Source organism: Podarcis filfolensis (genome assembly GCF_964270895.1).
Source record: "Podarcis filfolensis genome assembly, chromosome: 14".
In the NCBI taxonomy this organism is placed as follows: domain Eukaryota; kingdom Metazoa; phylum Chordata; class Lepidosauria; order Squamata; family Lacertidae; genus Podarcis; species Podarcis filfolensis.
Window position 1 is genome coordinate 36,451,803 of NC_139616.1, and position 24,283 is coordinate 36,476,085.

Sequence of the window (24,283 nt, forward strand, 5' to 3'; positions counted from 1 at the left end):
ATTTTACAAGTCAATATTAGAAGTCAAAGACACAAAACTGCAAAAGAAAAACAAAACAGAAGAGTGTATTTAACGAATATAGGAAAATGTTGCATCATAAACAAGCATCTTTAGATACGGCATAGAAGAAGAATTATTATAATGAGAAAGGTCCAGCTGTTAGTCACGACTGTTTTCAGAACGAGAGGGGCCTTTTTATTAAAACCAGTTAACAGTTCTGCGTTGACTAAAAGGATACCAATCATTAAGATGATCGAAATACAGTAGTTTGATCAGTGACCGCGCTTTTCTGTTTTTCCCGGCAGAGGGCACTTGCGGTTAATAAATGTCCCCGTGGAGATTATTATCATCGCCTCTTCCACAACTTTTTTTTTTAAAGAGGTTAGGATTGCAATCCTATACCAATTCAACTCTGGGAAGAAACCCCATTGGGCTCAATCGGAATTACACTTGAGTTGAGTAGAAATGATTGAGTAGATTAAGCTGTTAGCATTGAGTAAAAAAAGAAGAAGAATGAACCCAAATGTGGGGGTTAAAAACATCTTAAAGTGTGGTATACTTTGTGGACGATTCATGAGCAAGAGATTTGCAGCAATCGAAAGCTACCGCTTCAGTTTCAAGGCTAGTTGCATAGCCGGAACGACTTCACGGCGGAACTGAAGGCAGAGAAAGTTAGTTGACGGGGAAGAGGTTCGGCCTCGGACATGGTCCGCCTCGCTTATTTGCATGGCAGAGCTTGAGCTGCCAATTAAGGAGTGAAGAGCTGCAGGAATATCCACATAACAACTTGAAAGAGAGTCCAGTTTGCTCAGGTTTGTGAGGCTGGCACAGGAAGGGGGGCATTTGGTGAGCGAGCAAGATGGTCTTAAAATAGATGGTCTTAAAATAGATGGGAGACCTACTGGTAGAACTCTAGGTTCCTTGCCATAGAGTGACCAGGAATTTGCTAACCATTTAACAAGAGCAACAACAAACAGCAAGTTTTTCTGGCGGTGGGGTGTGTGTCGTCCTAATTAAGCTGCTGAAACGAATAAAGCTAGGGTGTGTTTGTGCGTGAAAGGGTTGTGAGCTCAGTTCTTGTGGGGAAAACAATTTATTGGGCTGAACATGTGCCCAGAGGCACCTTCTTCCTTTATTCTAAGTGTATGTCAGTGCACACACACCCCTCCAAAAGAGCAACATTTAGCATTCATGTAGGGTTCTCGGTGCTTCACTAAGAACCCTGAAACTGGTTTTATGGTTCCCATTTTGCAGATTGAAGACTGAGGCTGAGAGATAGGGACTTGCCTAAGGCCACCTGCCTAGGAAGGACTCTCACTTAGGCCCAGTCAGAATGTTTGTGAATTAGCCCAGCATAGTCTCTACCCTGACTTATAGCTGCTCCCTAGGGTCTCTAAGCAGAGAGGGTCTTTCCAACAGCCTGCTACCTGGGCTAGGTGGACAAATAAAAAGGTAAAGGGACCCCTGACCATTAGGTCCAGTCGTGACCGACTCTGGGGTTGCGGCGCTCATCTTGCTTTATTGGCTGAGGGAGCCAGTGTACAGCTTCCGGGTCATGTGGCCAGCATGACTAAGCCGCTTCTGGCGAACCAGAGCAGCGCACGGAAACACTGTTTACCTTCCCGCCGGAGCGGTACCCATTTATCTACTTGCACTTTGATGTGCTTTCGAACTGCTAGGTTGGCAGGAGCAGGGACCGAGCAACGGGAGCTCACCCCATCGCGGGGATTCGAACCGCCAACCTTCTGATCGGCAAGTCCTAGGCTCTGTAGTTTAACCCACAGCGCCACCCCCGTCCCTTGGTGGATAGATAGGAAGCTACTTATCAGGTTATTATAGGTAGCCTCAGGCAAGCCACTTTTTCTCAGCCTCAGCTCCTTATTTGCAGCTGGAGATACTGTGGACCTGGAGTCATCTGCACGGAAAACATGTTTACTCACATGTAAGTCCCATTGTATTCAGTGGTCATAGGAGCACAGGAATCTGCTTTCTACTGAATCAGACTATCATTCCATCTAGGTCAATATTGCCTGCACTGCTTGGCAGTGGCTCTCCAGGATTTCAGATTAGAGTCTTTCTCAGCCCTACTTGGAGATGCTTGGGATTGAACCTACGACATTCTGTATGCAAAGCAGATGCCCTGCCACTGAGCTGCAGCCCCTTCCCCAGCCTAGGGTTGCAACCATACACACATATTTTTCGAGGAGTAAGCCCCCTTGAACTCGATGGGGCTTACCCTTGAGTAAATATGTATAGGATTGCACTGTAAATTTCTAATGTTCTGGAATGTTGATCTGTAATTTTGTGCTTCTAGGTGAATGATGATATAAGGACTTGTACACAAGCCTGGATTGCCAACTATCCTAATGGAAGAGGTAAGGAGTGTGTGGGCCTTTCTCTGTTTGCTGGGTCTTTTGCTCCTGTTCAGCTATAAAAGCCACAAACAAAGGAATTTTAGCAAGCACAGCAAGTCATGTCACAGTGCTGCAAGGTGTTTTATAACTTCATCTTCACATCCAAAACAAAATACAGAGACCAGCCCTCCAGTTTCAGATGACATTTTTTCTTATCTTTCTGGACTTTGGACATGTCTATGTCGAGAGAGAGCTCTGGTTCACAAGTCACACTAAATTGCAATTTAAAACAAATGGGTTTAATACAGTGGTTGTGTATGTGTGAATAAGTAAGCATAAGAAAGAAATCCCACATTCCCCCAAACCCCTTGGAGTTGTGCTTTACTGTGGTGGAAGAGAGGAGGCACAGTCACCAAATATTATAGAGTTTCCCATTGAAAAATTGCCTGGGTTCCATCCAATTCTGGTACTAACAGAGGGATAGCATTAAAAGCATCTGGGTTTCTCAGTATGTAGAAAGAGAGGGAGGGAGGGACACACACCTCTTTTAAGTAGCAGCCCTTATGCCATCTCTGTTATCTTTCCATTGATCCAGGCTCCCAAACCAACATACCAGGAGGAACTGGAATGGTGCATCTCTCAACTGGAGACCGGCCTCCTGCACCTCAACCCAACTCCAAAGCAAGGTGTGTTGCCTCAAGGTCACTGGCTTCACCCTAAACCAGTAGGATCAGCCACAAAACATTGTGGTGTGGAGTGCTGCTGTTAGGCTGCTAGCCTGCCCCATTTGAGCTCAAATCAAATTACTGTGTCACGGTCTCCCACCAGCCACTCCATTGCGCTGCCAGCCACCATTCCATGCCCACTGAGCTTGCTTAGGTCTCATTGGCTTGTTCCCTGCCCCTACCCTTAGGGTTTTTTCTGTATTTTTTTGTTTTGTTTTTATGTACTGTACTGAAAACCTTAGGGTTTCCCCAAGCCTGTTTATACCATCCCTCTTGAGCCATTCAGACTTCAGACACCTTGTGCCATTTTGATGACACTGACTTGAACTTCAAAGATATATTGATAATCACCCAGCATCTTTGTAGTGCAATGTTTCTTCTCTTTTCCTTTCCCTTTTTTAAAAAAATGAAATGAGTGCATGTTAAACAGCATGTGTAGAGAGGGGAGAAGTACTACAGAGTTACCTTGCTGCGTGCTTGTAGGGGCTACTGAGATTACCTGTGGATTGTCAAGTACTTTTGTAAGAGCATCAAGTTAAAAGCAGAGTTATCGTCGTGAGCTGTTTGTTTTTTCTTCCACTTCTTGTGAGCAGTAGAGGAGACACGGCGCATCCTTGGGGTGCTGCGCTCGAGCAAGTCTCCTCTTGTGAAAAAGCGGCAGGTGATGCATCATGTCTTTGGGGACTACCGGCTCAAGATGGCAGAGGAGAGGCAGAGGGCAGCAAAAGCAGGTGAGGTGGAAAGCTGTGCTGTCAAGCATCACTCAGCAATGCTACTTCTTCCGAGTTCAGGACCTTTATCAGTCCAAGGGCCACAATTTTAAATATAAAACTATAAATCGTGTGTCTTTGCTTCTCAATTTGTATTGTGTTATTTTATGCACTGTGACTTGCTGTTATTTTTATTGATTACAGTTTAGAACGTATTTATTGTAATTGTTAAGGGTGAATTTCTGTTTAATTATTATTTGCTGATATTAAATTTTATTGTGTGCTATATTCTAATGGATTATTGAATATTACTTTATTTTATATAAGTTGCTTATTTTAAAGTTATTTTTGTATTGGATCATATTGTTATAAGGTGTGTGATCTTCTTATTTATTTATTTTATTATTACAGTTTTAATTATTGAATTTATATACCGACCTATACCCGGAGGTTCTTCAGTTTGTAAACTGCCTTGTGTGCAGTAATATAGAAAGGTGATATACAAATTAAAAATGAAATGAAGTGAAATTCCTTCTGGGCAACCTTTTGGGGGCCCATGCCAGTGGTGGGTGGGTGGGGTCAGAGGAAAAAGTAGGTGGGGCAAAAAATATAAATTACCTTTAAGTAGTACTAATGTCACACTCAGAAATCCCTCTCTATCCTATGCCCAAGCAAGCAAGAGGCTTATCAGAGTTCAAGGACGCAGCCCAGCCAGGCAAAAACACTGGAGGGTATGAAGCAAGGCCAATGAGAGCTGTAGTTTTGACAAGATTTCAAACATCGTTAATCTCACACCCTTGCCTGTAAGGCTGGAACTGCTTGTTGCTGCTGTTGCCAAAAGCCTCAGGCTGCATGTTGCTGCCATCAGCAAATACAGACCAGTATCTAGTTGTGTCTCATCTTCTCGTCAGATGTGGCCAGAAGTGCAAGCAAATGACCAATTCCCTGGAAAAGCCATAGTGAAAACACTAACCCTTCTGTTCCTTCTCCTGTAGCTGTGAAGCCCGAGAACACTGTGCAGATACAGCCGGGAGATACCCTCAGTTCAAGCAGCGTGGCGTACAGGAAGCAAGCTAACCACCCTTCTGCAACACCAGCATCATGGTTTGCACCATCAGACAACAGCTTTCAGTTTGACTTTGTTATTTCCAAGGGAACCTCAGAAGAAATTGGTGGAACTGCGAGAGAAGCACATGAAGTGGATGACTCTGGAGAGCAGTCCACTGGTAGCAGTCTCTCTGGGACACTGGATATTGGAACAGGGAAGCCCGAGTTTGCTTTCAACTTTGTCATACCAGACGTTCCTCCTCTTCCATCTGCTGCCGCAGATCCAGGCTCTGAAGCTGTGATAGAAGCAGCCACAGAGGTAGACTCCACATCCCAAAATGCCACAGAGACCATGCCAGAGAGTGCGACTTTTTCAAAACCCAATAAATCAGCTGCGAAGGGCAATGGAGGTAGAAGAGATGAAGGCACCGTGCAAGAGGTTTCTAAATCAGAAGCTGCCCAAGCAGGTATGGAGACTGTAACTGCAAGTTTTAATTAGGTTTCTGAAATGGATGTATGCCTGCTTGCCTACAGTGAGTAGAGAATTGGTCCCAGGCGATGCTCCTTTTAACAAATGTTCTTACATTTATAAGTCCTTCTATTTCCATTGCTCAGGGTAATATGGAACTTATTGCATTGTTGCAGTAAGAATCTCATGCAGTAAAGGGCCCTTTTTTCTCTGCCTGTGGGAACCTTTCCTATAAGACTTATGTATACAGTTACATAGGGACGCGGGTGGCGCTGTGGGTTAAACCACAGAGCCTAGGACTTGAAGGTCGGCGGTTCGAATCCCTGCGACGGGGTGAGCTCCCGTTGCTCAGTCCCTGCTCCTGCCAACCTAGCAATTCGAAAGCACGTCAAAGTGCAAGTAGATAAATAGGGACTGCTCTGGCGGGAAGGTAAACGGTGTTTCTGTGCGCTGCTCTGGTTTGCCAGAAGCAGCTTAGTCATGCTGGCCACATGACCCGGAAGCTGTACGCCGGCTCCCTCGGCCAATAAAGCAAGATGAGCGCCGCAACCCCAGAGTCGGCCACGACTGGACCTAATGGTCAGGGGTCCCTTTACCTTTATACAGTTACATTGGTTTGATTGATTTAAAAGACAGGTGAACAAATAATAATTATTCATTTTTTCCCTAGGAACAAAGGTGGGTGGATCTTCCAATAGGAAAAAGAAAAAGAAACAACCGCCTTTAAAAGGAATGCATGGTGGCAATGTAAATGGAGATCACAGACCTTGTGGAGAAGGTAGACTTGACCAAACTGACATGTGTCAGGTATGTGAATACCTTGTGGTCAGAAGGAATGTGGCTAAATCTTTGTATAAATATTTCCAAAATTCTGCCACCCATAGCTCCAGTTGACAGCATGGTAGTCATTTATTTTATTTAAGTATTGTTACTTAAGGGGTAACCCAGTCAGATGGGCAGGGAATAATAATAATAATAGCAATAATGGCAATAATAGCAGTTCTTCTTCTTCTTCTTCTTCTTCTTCTTGTTCTTCTTCTTCTTCTTCTTAGTCTTCTACTCTTCAACTGAAAAAGAACCCTAGAGTGACTTTTAATAGCAATAATAAGATAGTCCCTGTTCTCAACTGTATAATCTGAAAGACATAAAACAAAAGGAAAAGGAAGGGTGGAGGAAAAACACAAACTCAGAAAGTTCTTACAAATGTTCTTCCTTTCAGGGAGGGGGGAAGCGAGCACTTATGTGTAGGTGAATTTTCATGCTTTATCCTGGTGGCAGCAAAATTTTAAGGGCAGAGTGTCACCCTGTTTAGAATTGAGATCTCAGAAGGGTAAGCCTTTAAGTCCCCCATTAGAAACATATTTATCAGCACACCAGTTTGAATGGGGAGAGAGGGTCAAGTTGCCACCATTGCTGAGAGAAAAAATGGGAGAAACATCCTGTGCTTAAGAGCCATTTGACAGCGGAGCAGGCTGCCTCGAGAGGTGGTGGGTCCTCCTTAGCTGGGTGTATTTAAGCAGAGACTGGGCAGCCGCCTTTCAGAGTTGCTGTAGTTGCATCCCATACTGCAGTTCCTGCTTTGAGCAAAGGGTTGGGCTGATGATCTCTAAGGTCATTTTAATTTCTAAAAATAATAATCTTGTGGTTGCCTTTTAAAATGTCCTGCCTGGAAACCAAACGTCTCTCCGCTCCTCCCTTTTTGTACTCCTTGAAAGAGGAATCCATTGCCTCTCCAATTGAAACCTAGAGGGAAGCCAGTTGCAAGGGAGGTACTTGCCCAGCTAGTCTTAATTGATTCTCCCTTTTATCCTATGTCCCACCCCCAATTTTATTGCAACAGTCAGATGAACTGATGAAGAGGGAGGTGGACTGGTGCATTGAGCAGCTGGAGCTTGGCCTGAAGACTCGGAAATCAACTCCCAAGCAGGGTGAGTCCACTTGCTGGGGAAGACTGAGTTGGGGGGACTAAATAGAGTCTCTCTCCTATGTGGACCCCCTCCCCCACCCCCAGGGAGGAAGTCCTTGTTCTGCTACATTCATTTATTTTGGTCTGCAAATGTGTGTGTGTGTTGTTGTTTTTAATGCTTTAATTCTGTTTTATGATTTGTTGGCTGCTCTGAGAGCTTTTAAAAGGGACATGGGTGGTGCTGTGGTCTAAACCACAGAGCCTAGGGCTTTCCAATCGGAAGGTCGGCAGTTCGAATCCCCGCGATGGGGTGAGCTCCCGTTGTTCAGTCCCAACTCCTGCCCACCTAGCAGTTCAAAAGCACGTCAAGTGCAAGTAGATAAATAGGTAACGCTCTGGCGGGAAGGTAAAACAGCGTTTCCATGCGCTGCTCTAGTTCTCCAGAAGCGGCTTAGTCATGCTGGCCACATGACCCGGAATCTGTCTGCGGACAAATGCCGGCTCCCTCGGCCTATAGTGCGAGATGAACGCGCAACCCCAGAGTCGTCCGTGTCTGGACCTAACAGTCAGGGGTCCCTTTACCTTTACCTTTACCTGAGAGCTTTTGCTGATGAGTGTTGTGCACATTTCATAATCCTATATACTAATTGCCTGAGTATGCCCATGGGAAGCCCTGGTTTGAGGCTTCCCATGGGCATCTGGTGGGTCACTGTGAGCAGAGGATACTGGACTACATTGGCCACTGACCTGATCCTGCAGGGCTCTTTTTATGTTCTTATGTGTGTGTGGATTCTTATGTGTAAAAAATGACGTCATCCAGGTACATGAGGGAGGTGCCAACAGTCTTGGGGGAACAGAAAAATAAAAAATCTTTAGCAGAGAAAAAGAGCCCAACAAAGACTGAGCATGCTCAGAATACCAATTGGTTGATGGGTGGATGAGGTGAAAAACCAGGGGCGGGGGGAGAGAGAGAGAGAGAGAGAGAGAGAGAGAGAGAGAGAGAGAGAGATGGAACGGAGTACAGTTGTACCTTAGTTTATGAACTTAATCCGTTCTGGAAATCCGTTCTTAAACCAAAACCGTTCTTAAACTGAGGCGTGCTTTCCCTAATGAGGCCTCCCACCGCCAGTGCCCTTCCACCATTTGGCTTCCGTTCTTAGACTGAGGTAAAGTTCGCAAACCGGGACACTACTTCAAGTTTTGTGGAGTTTGTAAACCGAATAGTTCATAAACAGGGCTGTTCTTAAACCGAGGTACAGTGATACCTTGGGTTACAGACGCTTCATGTTACAGAGTGACACTTCAGGTTGCAGACTCCGCTAACCCAGAAATAGTACCTCAGGTTAAGAACTTTGCTTCAGGATGAGAACAGAAATTGTGCTCCGGAGGCGCGGCAGCAGCAGGAGGCCCCATTAGCTAAAGTGGTGCTTCAGGTTAAGAACAGTTTCAGGTTAAGAATGGACCTCCGGAACGAATTAAGTTCTTAACCCGAGGTACCACTGTAGCTTAGAAGAGGGTGCGGCCGGCTCACCAGCACCCTGAGCTAGAACAGTCCATCATCATAGAATCATAGAGCTGGAAGGGACCACAAGGAACATGTAGTCCAACTTCCTGCACTGCAGGAATCTCACCCATAAACCTGAGATTAAAGGTTTCATGCTCTACCGACTGTGCTATCTCCCACCCCCCGCAGTCCACACTGTAACATTTTGTGACAGGGCCCCTTCTTGTGATGAGAATGAAAACCACAAAAAATAAGAGAAGTAGTAAGTAGTAATAAAAATGTAATTTCTTTGGGTCAGTGGATGAGGCACTCCGGGCCATCAAGACTCTGCGCAGCGAGAAGGCGGTGCTGGCAAAGAAGCGCCAGTTGATGCGCGCCCTATTTGGCGATTACAGAAAAAAAATTGCAGAGGAAAAACAGAAGCAGCTGAAGCTCATGCAAGCAGGTAAGGAAGCGGAGCATGGCTGAGAATTTGGGGACAGAGTTTTGAGCCACAGCGATAGCATATTAGGGGCTTTTTCTGACTGGGGCTAATATTGGGGGTGGTAGGCAGAATACAACTGCACAGAGCAGTCTCCAGCTTTCAGTCTTTGCATGTCTGCTTGGAATTCAGTGGGGCTTAAGCCCAGGTAAGTGAGTAAAGGATTGACAAGAGATTGCAGATAACTGCTGAACCCTTGCCTAGATGCCGATGCTGTAAATTCTGTCCTACCCAAAGGAGTTGTGTGCCTAAGTTTCAGTTGTTCTTGCTGCAACCAAGTTGTAGCTGGTGCTTGGGAACATAGGAAGCTGCTTTAAGCTGGTTGGTCTTTCTCAGTATTGTCTACACCAGAAATAGCCAAAGTCGTGCTCTCCAGGTGCTATTGGACTGCAACTTCCACCAGCCACAGCCAATGTGGTCAATTGTCTGCCTGAAACAGACGAAAGCAGAGTTATTTCTGTTCCCTTTTTCTAGGGAGGAGCATTTGGAGGGCTGTGTCCCAGATGTAAAAGGTAGCAGGTTCCCCAAACGCGATCAGTTACTTTCAGCTCAGTCTCACCTTTTAAAAGATGCCTTTGCAAGCAAAAATGTTCAGGATGAGAAAGTAGACAGACTCACTGAGATGTGTGATGCAATTAAGAGATTTTAACAGTGGTTTTTTCTATCTCCAAGCCTCGAAAGCAGCTCGTATTGCAGAAGTGACTGAAGATGCTTGCAGGAAGAGCAGCCGGGTTTTCAGGAAGTCCTCAGTCATGGCCAGGAGAGACCAGAGACCTGCAGGATCCTTTATTCCGTCTTCTACGCAGACAGCTTCTACTGGGGCAGCTGAGACGTGCTCTTTTGCACTCACATCTTCCCAAGAGGAATTCTGCTTCAATTTTTTCTAAGGAAGCCTGTTGAATACTTTTAACAGGTTTCTTTCACCTGGGTGTTGGAAACTTGGGCAAAGTTTGCGTTTTGAAAAACCAAAGAAACAAGCAAGCCAAAAACTTACTTGCAGAAAGGTTGCAAAAAATGGAACCAGGTATGTTGTTGAGTAGCCTGAAAAGCCTAATGGAAGTGCCTTAGGGGGAGAAGAAAGAGGGGTCTGGTGTAATCTGTACAGGCCCCCATGAAATAAGTGGTAGCTTAATAAAACATTGCAGACACATGCCTTGCCCCCAAGGATTCTGGGAGTTGTACAATTCCTAGCATTCTGAACAAACTACATCTCCCAGGATTCTTTGGGGGAAGCCATGTGCTTACAATCTACTTTAAATGTATGGCATGCATGCAGCCAGAGTGGGTGTCTTTTTCTTTTTAAATCTTGGTGGAAATCTAGTAAAATAGCAGGTATAATTTAGAGGTGGCAGGAAAGAGGTAATCAGCAAGGGAGCAAAAGAATGCCTAGCCAAAGATGGACTGTAAAAATACAACAGCATTTATGCCATCAGAATTACTTTACACCTTGTAATTAAACCACTTTGAGGTTTTTGGGTTATTTTTTCAATTGAGTGATATATAAATTTTATGAAATAAAATAATTGAATCCTCCATTATTTACATTTAGAGTTTGTGTGGGAGAGAGGTCACATGTACACCATTCATTCAAACCACATTTAAAGCATATTGCTTCCCCCAAAGAATTCTGGGAACTGTAGTTTACCCCTCACAAAGCCACATTTTCCAGCATTCTTCATAAACTACAGTAACCAGGATTCTTTGGGGGAAGCCGTGTGCTTTAAATGTATGCTGTTGGTGTGACCCCCCTGTTCAAAACTCTGTACAGGACAGATAAGTTTTCACTGGATCATGGTACGATGCAGTTAATCGCTAAACACATATATTTTACAGCGACTAACAATACATTCATATTTATAGCAGATCATTTGGGAGATAGAAGCATTTTGCTATAAAATTAATATATGTTTCCTTAGTTACTGTAGTGAATGTGATTGCCAGCTGTCCACAGACAATAGCCTACCTTGTTCTTTTGGCTTCAAGAGCAGCTGAATCTTCAGAAATCAGCACAACAAAATAGATTTTCATGGCATTACCATTATTACCTGCTGATTCCTGCATATCCATCTGCTATGAAAAGGCATCACAGCTGGCAATTGTCAATTCTCACACATACGCAAATGCATATCTGCAAAGCCCTGAACCTGTGCAGCTGCTCAGACTGGTCACTTGGCACTGAATAGCTGATATCGAAACAATTGCCTGATGAAATTTGCCAAGCATTGTGGGTACAGTCAAGCCTGGATGGCTGCCTTGTTGGGAGATCAGACATTTCCCATGGTGACATCAGCTGTTGAAGAAGAGAAGAAGAAGAGTTTGGACTTGATATCCCGTCTTTCACTCCCCTTCAGGAGTCTCAAAGCGGCTAACAATCTCCTTTCCCTTCCTCCCCCACAACAAACACTCTGTGAGGTGAGTGGGGTTGAGAGACTTCAAAGAAGTGTGACTTGCCCAAGGTCACCCAGCAGCTGCATGTGGAGGAGAGGAGACACGAACCCGGTTCACCAGATTACGAGACTACCGCTCTTAACCACTACACCACACTGGCTCCGTAACATGAGATATCATGAGAGGCTTCCTCACACCTATGCAATGCAAATTGCCTACTTGTGTGAATATGTCAAGTAAAAAAGAAAGAAAGCCAATCTCTTTTGCACCTAGGCAAGAACAGGAGCAAATGATCTAGTGAACAGATGGATGCCTTAAATCAGAGACAAAATAAATGAATTTCCAGATCTTGCCCGTCTCTTTTCTCTTTCTTTTTTTCTTCATTATTCTTGTGAAATTTGTTTTCATTTCAGGCATTCAAGTTTTACTTATTTAAAACGGGTTGTATCTAATAGGCTCAGAGTAGGCGTATTGAAATTAATGGATCTAAGTCACATCTGTTATTTTCCATGGGTCTACACTGGGTAGGACTAGCATCTTGTGGAAGCAGATTCCATAATTTAAACTTTAAACTATGCAGTATGTAGGAAAAGTAATTTCTTTTGTCTATCCTAGTCTTCCAACATTCAGCTTCATTTGATGTCCCTGAGTTCTACTGTTATGAGAGATTTGATCCGTATTACGATCAAATCCTGGAGATTTCCATTTAGATGGAGACATTCAGATACGAATGGGCTATGTCTTCTTCTGCCAACAATGTCTACTACTACCACCCGGGACAGGCAAGGCCACCACTTGCTTCTCCATTCATAAGGAGACACTGTCTTAAGAACAAGCCATTTAAAAAATGCTGAAATGCTGAGGGGTGTAAGAGGTGCCTAGGTAGTCCAATTTTTCTGTTCCTCTTAACATTGGCATTTTCATCTGTAACAAAATAACTCCTGGCAGGGATGATGCCACACAATTCCAGCTTCGCTCAGACCTTGCCTGGAAGATATATGAAGAAAACAGGATCATCAGCCAAGGCTTCTCCATTCACATTTTGGCTCACCATTTCCACTATTGGCCCTTTGGCCCAACTTCCCTGTAAGGAAATGGAATTATATTCACGATCCCTGTTCTGGGATTGGTTAAAGGTTGGGGTGGGGCTGGTGAGCGTTGATTGGTCCCTTGTCTATGATAGCTAGGTGGTGGATCTGAAAGGAAGGCAAGGATGTAATGAGAGTTTAGAAAGGGCAATCTTGTCTTCAGTAGCCATGCAGAGCAAAGCTTCGGAAGAGGACTAGCTCCTAACTCCCAGGACCATCAAATATTCTTCCAGACTGCCTGCTCAAGAGAGAGAAATTCACCCCTTTACGTTCCGTAACTATCGGTGCTATTTACAAACTGAGGGAAGGGGAATCTACAAATAATTCTTACTTTAACATTTAGATTTTTTTTTTTTTAAAAAAAGACATTTTGGAGCAAGCACATTGAGTGCTGGTTTTTGTCTCTTGATTTAAAAGTAGTCCAAAAAGAACAAAGGCATTTTTGATGTGATCCTTTAATTACTAGGAGATAACCTGAGTTGAGTGAAAAGTATTTTTTACTTTAATCTTAGCTCTTTAGATGGCAAAAAACCCTAACACATAACATGAGCTCATTTTAAAATTGTTGCATTACAAAACACCCAACAACAATGAAATGTTCAGTAAATTTCAAGGACAGTATTCAAAATCACTAACATTTTTCTGCAGCAAAAGTGACTGAGTTTTGAAAGAAGATATAGAGAAGTGACTTTGGCAAATTAACAAACTGTGAGAAAACTGGTCTTTAATTCTGAAACAAAGCCTCTGTTCAGAAACAAAAGTAATTCTTATATTTCACCTGTGCTCAAAATAATAGCTTTGCTTCTGCTATCAACTGCTGAATGACATTTAGCATGAAGGAAATGTTTTTTTAAGAGTTCTAAATTAAATGTTCCAGAATACTAATTTCCGGGCTGGGTTTTACTGCTTCTCACTGAAATAAGTGCTTTGGTTTGTCTGGACCCTGAAAACGGTACCATTTGAAGTACGTAAAACATCTGCCATACCCAGCACTAGTTTAGGTCTACCGTGGCAATACCTAAAGTATCTACTGCTCCTGGTACCCGATAACTGAGATGGATGAAGTCTGGGTTGTCTATTTGTGTATGGTTCTGTTTGCCATCATCGTTATTTTGATGAAGCAGAAGCCCGATGATGAAATCAGGAAAGAGACAGAGACGCCAAGCGCCTCTGCTTCAACCTCATCCTACTCTAGCAGTTCTGGAAGTCGTATGGAGTGCAGTGAGGAGGAGATGGAAGCATCCCTGAAGCGACTAACCAGCATCTTGTTGCATGCTGATGCACGGAGGAGGGAACCCCATCATGAGCACAACACCTCTGCCCATCAGAAAGACCCAGCAGGAAAGGAGCTAGGAGAATCCCAGCCTCAGCTGAGTCAGAGGAGAATTCAGGTACTGTACAAAGGCCCAGAAATTATGTTGAGATGTGCCCCAACAATATGAAGCCTTTGGGCTGCAATGGCTGTGCCCTGGATACAGAGGGTACAGTGGTACCTCAGGTTAAGAACTTAATTCATTCTGGAGGTCTGTTCTTAACCTGAAACTGTTCTTAACCTGAAGCACCACTTGAGCTAATGGGGCCTCCTGCTGCCGCCGCGCTGCCGCTGCACGATTTCTGTTCTCATCCTGAAGCAAAGTTCTTAACCTGAGGTACTATTTCTGGGTTAGCGGAGTCTGTAACCTGAAGCGTCTGTAACCTGAAGCGTATGTAACCCGAGGTACCACTGTATAGTGTTGGGCTGTATGGAATCAATACCCCTAGTATCGGTTTCAGCCTGACCAAGGAATTCAACCAGTAGGCCCTTAGGGCGTGGGGGGTGATCACAGGATCACTTGACACAGATCAGTTACCTCAAACCTGGTTTAACTACACCAGAAATGTTGTTAGCCTGACTAACACACGTACACTTTTTATCCTCACAACAGCCCTGTGAGGTAGGTTGGGCTGAGAGACAGTGATTGGCCCAAAGTCACACAGTAGGCTTCATGGCTGAGCAAACCCTGGCTTCCAAGCTCCCAGCTTAGCACACTAAACTCTCTGCCATTGACATTTACACTTACTCTTAGGCTGCATTTAGTTTACATTTGAAATAAAGCGTATTATGACTTGGTGGGCTAGATTGATTTAAATCATGGCTTACACTATCAAGGGGGGGGGAGGGAAGGCTGATTTAAATCATTGATTTATACCGATTGGTTGGTTTTCAGACTGATAATGTTCTTCATATATTTCCTAAACAAAGGTGCAGTTCCAAAACCAATAAATAAAGTAGGATGTAGATATTCTTATTGGAGGGATGATCAAATTGTGTTCTTTTTTTTTCAATTAACACAGATAGAAAAGCCTCCTTTAACTGAAATATCTGGTAGAGGCCACTGACTGATTTGGTTTAGAGAGTAACTGTAACACTGAGCTGTTTACAATAATGCTGTTTAAAATAAACCAGGTTATTATTTAATATAAATTCTCTGTTCAAAAAAACACCTCCAATTGAAATGTCATTAAAAAATAGAAAAAAAAATTATTGATTTTCGTCCACCCCATGACTTGGCAGCATTAGAATCATAAGTTTGCATTTCTGTGTCTACTTAATTTGCTGAGTGAGCTTTTCAAGTCCAGTTTTAGCTCCAGTAAATGGTTTCAGGTGTCACTTCTCTCTCTAAAAGCCAAGCTATGTCTCAGAACAAAAATATGATATAGCCCACATGATATAGCCCTCCTCTTCCTCAGCGTGATGCCCTCTAAATCCTTTGAACTACAATTCCCATCAACCTCAGCCAGCACAGCTGTGCTCCCCACCCCTTCCAGTAGCTTGGTCAACAAGAGTTTCTTCAGGATGGGGACAGTTTTTCTCAACCCCCAATAAGAAGCTCCTGATGAAATGTTCCTGCTAACTGCCCTGTGATATTCAGATGAAAGGCGGGATGTACTTTTAACAACTAATAATAATAACTAAATGCATCCTGTTTTTCCTTTCACTCTGGTCACTTCAGGAGTGTATTTCAAGCTGACATTTAAGACCTTTAGATGGCAAAAAAATTCAACAAACTCAGTGCCGATAAATCTGATCAAATAAATGTCAGGTTCATTTAAGTATACTGAACATATATAAATAAAAGTACATAGAAAGCTGTCTATGTACTGAATTAGATCACTGGTCCATCTAGTTCATTATTGCCGACACTGGCTGACAGCAGCTCTTTTGGGCAGACGACTTTCCCAGCTGGAGTTGCTGAAACAGCCATCCTTTGAAATTCACACTTATCCCACACATTTCCACGTTATTTGCAAATGGATTTTATTTGGATGCAAGTATGTAACGTGAAGGGACACAGGTGGTTCTGTGGGTTAAACCACAGAGCCTAGGACTTGCCGATCAGAAGGTTGGCGGTTCGAATCCCCGCAATTGGGTGAGCTCCCGTTGCTTGGTCCCTGCTCCTGCCAACCTAGCAGTTCGAAAGCACATCAAAGTGCAAGTAGATAAATAGGTACCGCTCTGGCGGGAAGGTAAACTGCATTTCTGTGCGCTGCTCTGGTTCGCCAGAAGTGGCTTAGTCATGCTGGCCACATGACCCGGAAGCTGTACGCCAGCTCCCTTGGCCAATAAAGCGAGATGAGCGCCGCAACCCCAGAGTCGGCCACGACTGGACCTAATGGTCAGGGGTCCCTTTACCTTTACCTTTACCTATGTAACGTGAAATAAGCACTAAACTTGCACTATATTCTGCTGTATTTCTGGAAGTGGCATTTGCATCATGTGAAAGCTCAAATTATAATAGGAAAATTAACAGGAAAATGTTGTGGAAAAAGTAATAAACTTCTGTGTGAATGCAGCCTTAGACTACAACCTCTTTCCTCCAACTTTTCCTCTCCCACTCTGCAATATGGGGCTAATAATTCTGGTCATCCTTTCTGGGTTGTTTCCATAATTCCTAAGCCCCTAAGAATTCACTTTGGACACACTGGCGCCCAGTATAAATGTATGTTTAATCTAGAGTTTTTAAGAGTGTTCTTTTTAGGGTTTCTTCTTTCTCTTATTTGAAGGAAAAGCACAGCAAGGAATCAGAATGCTGAAACTCATTTATTTTAGCAAAATGCCTTATTTCTTGTTGAGTATGCCCCAGCAGATATCTGTGCTCTTTCTACTTAATTTGGGTGGAGTCCCCTGGACTTTTTCCATGCTTCTATTTGTGCATCTTGTTTTGCAAGCTTGTGTCTATTTTCTTTCCCGTAAAGTCTTACAGTGTTTTCCATGCCTAATGATTACCTCATCTGTCAGATGATACATCCTTGCCGAGGGCGGGGGGGGGGGGGATGTTTGCAGAGATGGGATCCTTTGCCCAAGAATTACAGGAACGAGAAGTCAATGTTTCCCCTCAATTTCTAGGCTTCAGCTGTGAGGGGCTGTTGCTTACATAGCCCATTGCACAAGAGAAACATTTGCAGAAGTAAAAACAAAAAAATTGTGGGGTGAATCACTGTGATCACTGACTCAATATTCATTGAGTGCGCAGATATTCGGCGGGGGGGGGGGGAAGAACCCTGCAAATTGGGGTGGGGTTGGAGGAATGGATTGGAATATGCTGGAAAAGGGCAAAACTAGCTGACTGGGATTTATATGTTTGTTTTATTCAGCATTTTACACACACAATGTCTCAAAGTGAGTTGCAACACTATATAAAATGCAAGATGCTTAGACTCCGTTAAATCCAGGTGAATAAGAAGCCAATATATGTTTCCCTGGTCTGCAAAGAAAACCTATTGAGTTCTCAATTTTCCCAGGGTCTTTGAAAGGTGCAGTTCACGCCCTGCAGCATTGAATTACAGTTAACCTTTCGCAGGAACGCTGGACTACCCTGTTGCGATCGGATGTGATATTTGGCATGGCGCTTTATAAATACTTTTTGAGCCTTGAATCAAAATAGGTCAAGCTAATTCTGTTGCTATGCATTTGGCAGCTGAGAAACATTTTGAAAATGTGGTTTACCACCTGCCTGTGGTCTCCCTGTCTTTTTAGTATCTCGCATGGTTTTGACATCACCCACTGCATAGTGAACTTAACCACAATGAGGCAATGGCTAAGTACATCCATCCTCTGCCTGAAGCAAGATGAGCGCCACACCCCATAGTCAAGTCTGACTGGACTTCACCATCCAGGGGTCCTTTACCTTTACCATACATGCATGCACATACAGCCCACTACCCTAGGGTAGTGCAAAATAACCTGTTCTTGTTTTCCTTTGCAGGTCTGAAATGACTGGTGAATTTTAGACAGCAGCATATGGCGAGTATGTTCTGACTTTCATTTGGGGCTGCTGTTCTGACCTGTTTGTTGAGTATCCAACCTGATTTGCTTGTGGGGCATCTTTCCATTGAATCATTTGTTGCGTTTTTCAGCGCATTTCCCCATCACTTTCCTAGCAGCAAAAAATATTTCCCGCTCCACAAAGTGGGTTTGTTGCACTAGGGCGAGAAAGCACTTTAATTGCGCAAACCTTAATTTCTGGTATACATTTGACTTCTCCTTGTGAAATAGTGGAGTCTAGAGGCACCAACTCTTGTGTGTGCAAAATATGTACTATGGAACCTGTTGAAAGCATCTCTCTTGCCTTTCACTTCTTTGTTCCCTTCTAACAAACATTGAAGGGACGCGGGTGGCGCTGTGGGTTAAACCACAGAGCCTAGGACTTGCCGATCAGAAGGTCGGCGGTTCGAATCCCCACGATGGGGTGAGCTCCCGTTGCTCGGTCCCTGCTCCTGCCAACCCAGCAGTTCGAAAGCACGCCAAAGTGCAAGTAGATAAATAGGTACCGCTCTGGCAGGAAGCTAAACGGCGTTTCCATGCGCTGCTCTGGTTCGCCAGAAGCAGCTTAGTCATGCTGGCCACATGACCCGGAAGCTGTCTGCAGACAAACGCTGGCTCCCTTGGCCTATAGAGCGAGATGAGCGCCGCAACCCCAGAGTCGGCCACGACTGGACCTAATGGTCAGGGGTCCCTTTACCTTTACTTTAACAAACATTGAGTGAGGTGCCAACACAACAGCCATCAAGGATTTGGACGTCTTACCGTGAAAAGCAAGTGTGTGTGTGGGGGGGGGAAACACCACATCATAAAATATGAACTCCTTAAGTCAGCGGCACACACATACACACATCTTTTATAAGTCCTCCTCTGCTCAACTTGCTGTGTTGCTTACACTGCAATCAACTGAACGCAACCAACAAAGTTCAGGAACACCCCCCCCCGATATCTCGCATTATCAATAAAAATAAACAAATGCATAAGCAAAGGACCTACCCATGTGATGCAAACACAAACCCCTACACTAACAGTAGGCAACAGAACGAAAGAACAATACCCCCATCTCTCTCCCCCCCTCCCCCAACTGCAAGAAGCCCATGGCAAAAGTGTCTCTCACTAAATGTAAACAAACTGGAAAAGACCAAGAATTGAAAGTTGAGACAATAGATGTACCTTTCCCTGTTTATCTGTTTTGTTACACAAAAAAAGCCCTTGATGAAAAAAATATTTTTTTAAATACTTGGTATGTGGCTCTTATGGATACAGCTTTACACTTAACCATAAACTGAGTTGGTTCTAAGGATGAAAGGATCAGTAACTTTTAGTTCTCTCAGTTTCTAATTTTGTCAGACTTGAATTTGTTGGTTCAAGGAAAAAATAGGGATATAGAAAGGAGACTTCCTGGATGCAAAGATCCGGGTTTGGGACAAGTACTGTTTGGTGAGAGAACCCCAGCAGAGATTTAAAATCACAAAATATGCAGCAAACGTGGAAATATAGGCTATTAGACCTTTAAAATATGCCCTTCTGAATTCCAAAACTCCCTTCTTCTCCTAGCAGAGAAAAGGACCACATGTTTGGTAAGTTATAAATGGTTTACTTAAAACTCTCCAAAGGTCAGATTCATGTGCTTTTCCATACATCAGTCAGAAAAGTTGCACAAGCAGTAAAACTTGGCTGAGTTGCAAAATGGTGAAAGTTCCTAAATTAGTGGTATAGGAACTCGATAGGGGCAGCTTAGCCTCTTCACATGCTGAGTTCATAGAGTAGACTGAGAGAGAAACAAAGGCTTTAGGCAAACTCCGGCCCTCCAGATGTTTTGAGACTACAAGTCCCATCATCCCTGACCACTGGTCCTGTTAGCTAGGGTTGATGGGAATTGTAGTTCCAAAACATCTGGAGGGCCGAAGTTGTCCTATGCCTGATCTAGTCCGTCCCAAGGTGAGCTAAGCCTGGCAGGACAGCTTACTCTATGGTCTTAACCCCTTCATGTATTAAACTTAAATTTGCATGTTGGTTATATCAGGCTGGTTATCCCATAGAATTCAGTTCTCCACATTTTGCAGTAATTTGTGTTTAATTTTTTTTTTTAATCCTCATGAAAATTCACCAGCATTTTAGTGTGAAATTACCTTAATAAACACATTTTATATGCAGTTTTGACAATTCATCTGATTCTTCCCCTTCCCCTTATCATTACGCCAGGCTGCATAGACCAACTTTTTAGAAATGTGATTACATACTGGCTGATAGTTTTGAGGCCACTGATATGTCTCAGATTTGGACACAACAACTTGGGGGACCCAGCTCCCCACCTAGTAAGATACTTTGCCTCTTCTACCCCTCCCCCCATCTTTTTTTCTTTTTCTTTCCTGATGTAGCCCTAGGAAATGCTCTTCCAATAGAGATTCAGCAGGTGTCTTTCATATTGACCTTTAAACATTTGCTGAAAGGTTTTATTTGACACCAGGCTTATGCAGACAATTAAGCTAAACACCTTCCGCAACTGTTAGTTGGTTATCTGTTTTTTTTCTGTTTTATTGGTTTTTATTGTTTATGAAAGATTGCTGTAAATTGCTTTGGTGTTTTTTTTTAAAAATGAAATTGTGGTATACACATATATTTATGAATAAGCTGAAACAAGCCCAAATCAAGTCCTTGGGGAGTGCGTGCATCCCCTCTCTGCTTCTGTCTTTTGGGGGAAGCTTAGAAGGTTTCACTTCTATTTTTGTTAAGCACAGATTGCCCCATGGGGAATTGTGGTGAGTTAAAAAAGCTAACTTTAGAAAACATTGATTAAAGTTGGTTTAATGTGCAACCACAGTTTGTAGATCCAGACAACATGGGAAAAGCTTCCTGAATCCTTCACTGGTGCGACACAGGAAGAAGGAAGGCGGGAATACAGGAGGCTAGGTCTACCTAGTTGTCATTCCAGCTTGTGCACATCACACTAAACTATGGTTTGTGTGCAACTACAGCCATTGTGGGAGACAAGGGAGATCTTGTAGAGTGGTAAAGAACACGGCTGGCATGTAGGTCTTAGGTGCAGTCACCAACTAAAGGATCTATCGCGGTAGAGAAAAGACCCCTGCCGAAGACCCTAGACACCCCAAGCCAGAATATATTTGGAGCTAATCGAGACCCAACTGGGCAAGCATGTACATTCTGTATGCCCAGTTCTGGCTTATAGGAGGAGAGAAGGGAGCCTTTTCTAGTTGTTGTTATCACAGGAGCAAAAAGCCTTAATTACAAAGCATCTGCTGGGACATCACTCTATTAAATGCCTGCTTAAAAGCAGGTCATGAGGGAGTCAGACCCAGCTAGTGGAGACTGGCTTATTAAGATGAACAGAGCACTGCCTCACTGGGCTCAGTCTGCCTTCAGGCAGCCCCCACCTAGAAGTGACACTAGCTGTCCCGTTCTTAATTGGACTGCCACTAACAACTGGCCAATCCGGGCCTTGCTTTTCAGGTGATCCAAGTGATCCTCTAAGGAAATAGGTGTTTGTGTTGTTTATAAAAGTGTTTCTATATTTCCATATCGTATCATACCAAGGCAGTGTACCATTTAGAATGTAGAATGGTTTGGTAGCGTTTTGTGTGCCGCTTATGTGCTGCTTACTTTATATTGGTCTATTACAAGAATTGGCAGCATAGGTTCATTTCTTCGGTACACGTATTTCAGCAGTGGTGCTGTGTGCTGCTGTCCATCTGTCCCCATCAGCAATTTAGCTGCTACCTTCTGCTCCAGCTGCAGCTTTGTGTCCTCCATTCCTCTCCCTCCTGACTGAATGTTCTCCTTGTTTCTCAACAGGTTCGGTTCCCACTGTGCGCTGGTAGACGCTTGAAGCAAATCTCACACACCTTCTCCAGAAGGAAGAGGCTTTCAAAGAAAGGAAAACAACAGGATGTTTCTTTGCTCTTCCCACTTCCTCTAACAGAAACTGTGATTTTGACCTAACTGTTAGGTTATTCACTAAAGGCAAATATGCTGCTCCTGAGGCTGTTAAGTGCCCTCACTGTTCCCTGACCTTGCTGAACAAATTCCTCTTTCCCGCCTAGGTGGTTTTTATAGCTGCAGGCTTAAACTCTGTCCCACCTGTGCTCACAACAATATGGTTCCCTGGAAACCCCCTAGACATAGAGGTTCGTTCCTACTGTGTCCCTGTGACTCTCAAACTGTTACTGGAAAGTGTGTGCGAGAGAAAGAAAGAGATAGAAAAAAATAATCTTCAGAATGGGGGTGAACTTCATGCCTGGGGATGGGAGGCAAATGCAACCCTCCTGTCCATTGGGATTCTCCAAACACTTTCTCTTCTCAGGCCTTGCCCCTCACCTGGTTGTTTTCACCTGGCTGGATATGCATCCTTGAACTCTGATGATGGCTAGAAGCAGGGTGTGGAAGCATGTGTAAAAGTTTACATCTGTTGCTCCACCAATTTTTGCTTCTGGCCCTGCCTGCCAGTAGTACTCCCCTCCCCTTGCTCAGAAGGGAATACGACCCTCCGGCTGAAAAGTTTACATGTCCCTGGCTTGGAAGATGCTACCAAATAATGAATATGCTCTGTGTGTGCGTAGCTGGGTGTTTTCATTTTTCATTTTTAAATCCTCGTGTGGCATGACAAGCCCTGCAGTTCAGCAGTTTTGTACGAGGCCAGTCAGGTTCTCTGCTGTCCCCTGTGCAACCCTTTGAAACCCCCCCCCCCAGCAGCAGTTCCTTCCTGAACCAAATAAAGCTTCTGCAGTAAGCAGATAGTTGTGTTTGACTCAAAATTTTTGTACAAGCTGCTTTGGGGCCAGTTATGTTCCTATTTATCTGAGCTATCCTAGTATAAGTTACACAAAGCCTGAGCTGGAGGTATTTGTACAAGCTGGTCCAGACCATACTATCTATCAGTGTGTCTTCCTCATCCATTTAGCTCCCAGAGTTTTCTTTCTTTGTCTTGGAGTTGCTATGTTTGCTAAAATAACTCCGGTCCAGATTGTTCATCATGAGCTAACTTCCTGCTCTTACAACATGTCCGCAAGTAGCCTTTCCTCATAAGATGCTGAGATTTTTTCATACAGCTAACAGGAAGTCTCTCTTCCTCCTTGGCCACTAGATGTTAGCGCCTTGCTATGTGCAAAGTAACAAGCATAATCACTGAAGATGCATTAGTTAAACCTGCTAGCTAGCAGCACATGGCACCTGAGGTAGGGGTAGGTAGAACAAATCAGTCCCCAAATCATCATAACGCTTGTCAAATGGCAGAAGCACCACAGCTCAGTGGTAGAGAACATGTCTTCTATGCAGAAGGTTCCAGGTTCAGTCCCAGACATCCTCAGATGGCTCTGGGAAAGGCTGCCAGAAGCAGTGGAAGGTCTCTGCACTAGGTATGGAGAACCTTTGGCCCTCCAGATGTTGCTGAACCACAAATCCCATCATCCATTGCTGTTGGACATGCTGGCAGGGGCTGATGGGAGATGTAGTTAAGCAATGTCTGGAGGGTCAAAGGTCCCCCACATCTGCACTACATGGCCATCATGCAGGTGTTATTGGACTTATACATTTATAAAACCTTAATATCTGTGTCAACAGTGTTCTTGACAGGCTTGAAAGCCCAGTGGGAAAGGGATTTGGGTGTAAGGTAAAGGTAAATGATCTCTGGACTATGGGGTGCAGCACTCATCTCGCTTCAGGCCGAAGGACCTGGCGTTTGTCCAAAGACAGCTTTCTGGGTTATGTGGCCAACTAAACTGCTTCTGGCACAACAGAACACCGTGATGGAAGCTAGAGTGCATGGAAATGCTGTTTACCTTCCTGCCGCAGCTGTACCTACTTACTTGCACTGGTATGCTTTCAAACGTCTAGGTTGGCAGAAGCTGGGACAGAGCAACGGGAGCTCACCGCGCCGCACGAATTTGAACCTTCCGACCAGCAAGCCCAAAAGGCTCAGTGGTTTAGACAACCGCGCCATCCACGTCCCTTGCAGATTTGGGTGTACACAAAGAGGACATTGCATGATCTGGGACAAAGCACCATTTAGGTATACCTCTGCAATCAATTGCTGTTAAGACTCTCTAGCAGTGGTATATGCACCTGCTCCTTTTGAGCAAGATAAACAGCAATAATGCAGCATTGTATTGGAGGAATTGTGGGGACACTTATTCTCTTGTGGTGGGAGTGTCCTTGAGTGCATTGTTTTTGGACCAAGGTGTTTTGTGAGGCTGGCCTGATTAACAATCAAACCATTCCTTTGGACCCTAAACCTGCCCTTATGTTACTTTTTAACTCTGATGCTTTGGACCTTTTCGAAAAATACCTTAATGG

General features: G+C 44.0%; 1 protein-coding gene and 2 long non-coding RNA genes across 4 annotated transcripts; 2 read left to right on the forward strand and 1 right to left on the reverse strand.

The window, feature by feature from the left end:
* Positions 1 to 359: 359 nt before the first annotated feature.
* LOC310749084 (UPF0488 protein C8orf33 homolog) lies at positions 360 to 10,733 on the forward strand. Of its 2 annotated transcripts, none has more exons than XM_083585494.1 (9): positions 360 to 846; positions 2,315 to 2,375; positions 2,950 to 3,040; positions 3,673 to 3,810; positions 4,785 to 5,303; positions 5,976 to 6,112; positions 7,146 to 7,233; positions 9,014 to 9,160; positions 9,869 to 10,733. In XM_083585494.1, the coding sequence occupies exons 2-9, from the start codon at positions 2,367 to 2,369 to the stop codon at positions 10,081 to 10,083; spliced, it is 1,344 nt and encodes a 447-aa protein (XP_083441620.1). In that variant the 5' UTR covers positions 360 to 846; positions 2,315 to 2,366; the 3' UTR covers positions 10,084 to 10,733. The 2 variants fall into 2 exon arrangements, with proteins under 2 accessions (XP_083441620.1, XP_083441619.1); XM_083585493.1 differs by having other exon boundaries at positions 362 to 812.
* Positions 10,694 to 14,058, reverse strand: LOC310749088. The gene is made up of 2 exons (XR_014541478.1): positions 11,739 to 14,058; positions 10,694 to 11,486 (listed from the first exon to the last, which is right to left on the reverse strand). It is a non-coding gene; the product is annotated as an uncharacterized lncRNA (long non-coding RNA).
* On the forward strand, positions 13,926 to 22,726 carry LOC310749089. Its single transcript, XR_014541479.1, has 3 exons — positions 13,926 to 14,063; positions 17,919 to 17,956; positions 21,788 to 22,726. It is a non-coding gene; the product is annotated as an uncharacterized lncRNA (long non-coding RNA).
* The last annotated feature ends 1,557 nt before the right edge of the window (positions 22,727 to 24,283 follow it).

What these genes read in the sequence shown, in the direction of transcription:
- LOC310749084 (XM_083585494.1), top strand. An exon ending in GCAGAGGGCAGCAAAAGCAG is followed by an intron (nt 3,811 to 4,784) that starts GTGAGGTGGAAA and finishes CTTCTCCTGTAG; the next exon opens with CTGTGAAGCCCGAGAACACT. An exon ending in GAAATCAACTCCCAAGCAGG is followed by an intron (nt 7,234 to 9,013) that starts GTGAGTCCACTT and finishes TCTTTGGGTCAG; the next exon opens with TGGATGAGGCACTCCGGGCC.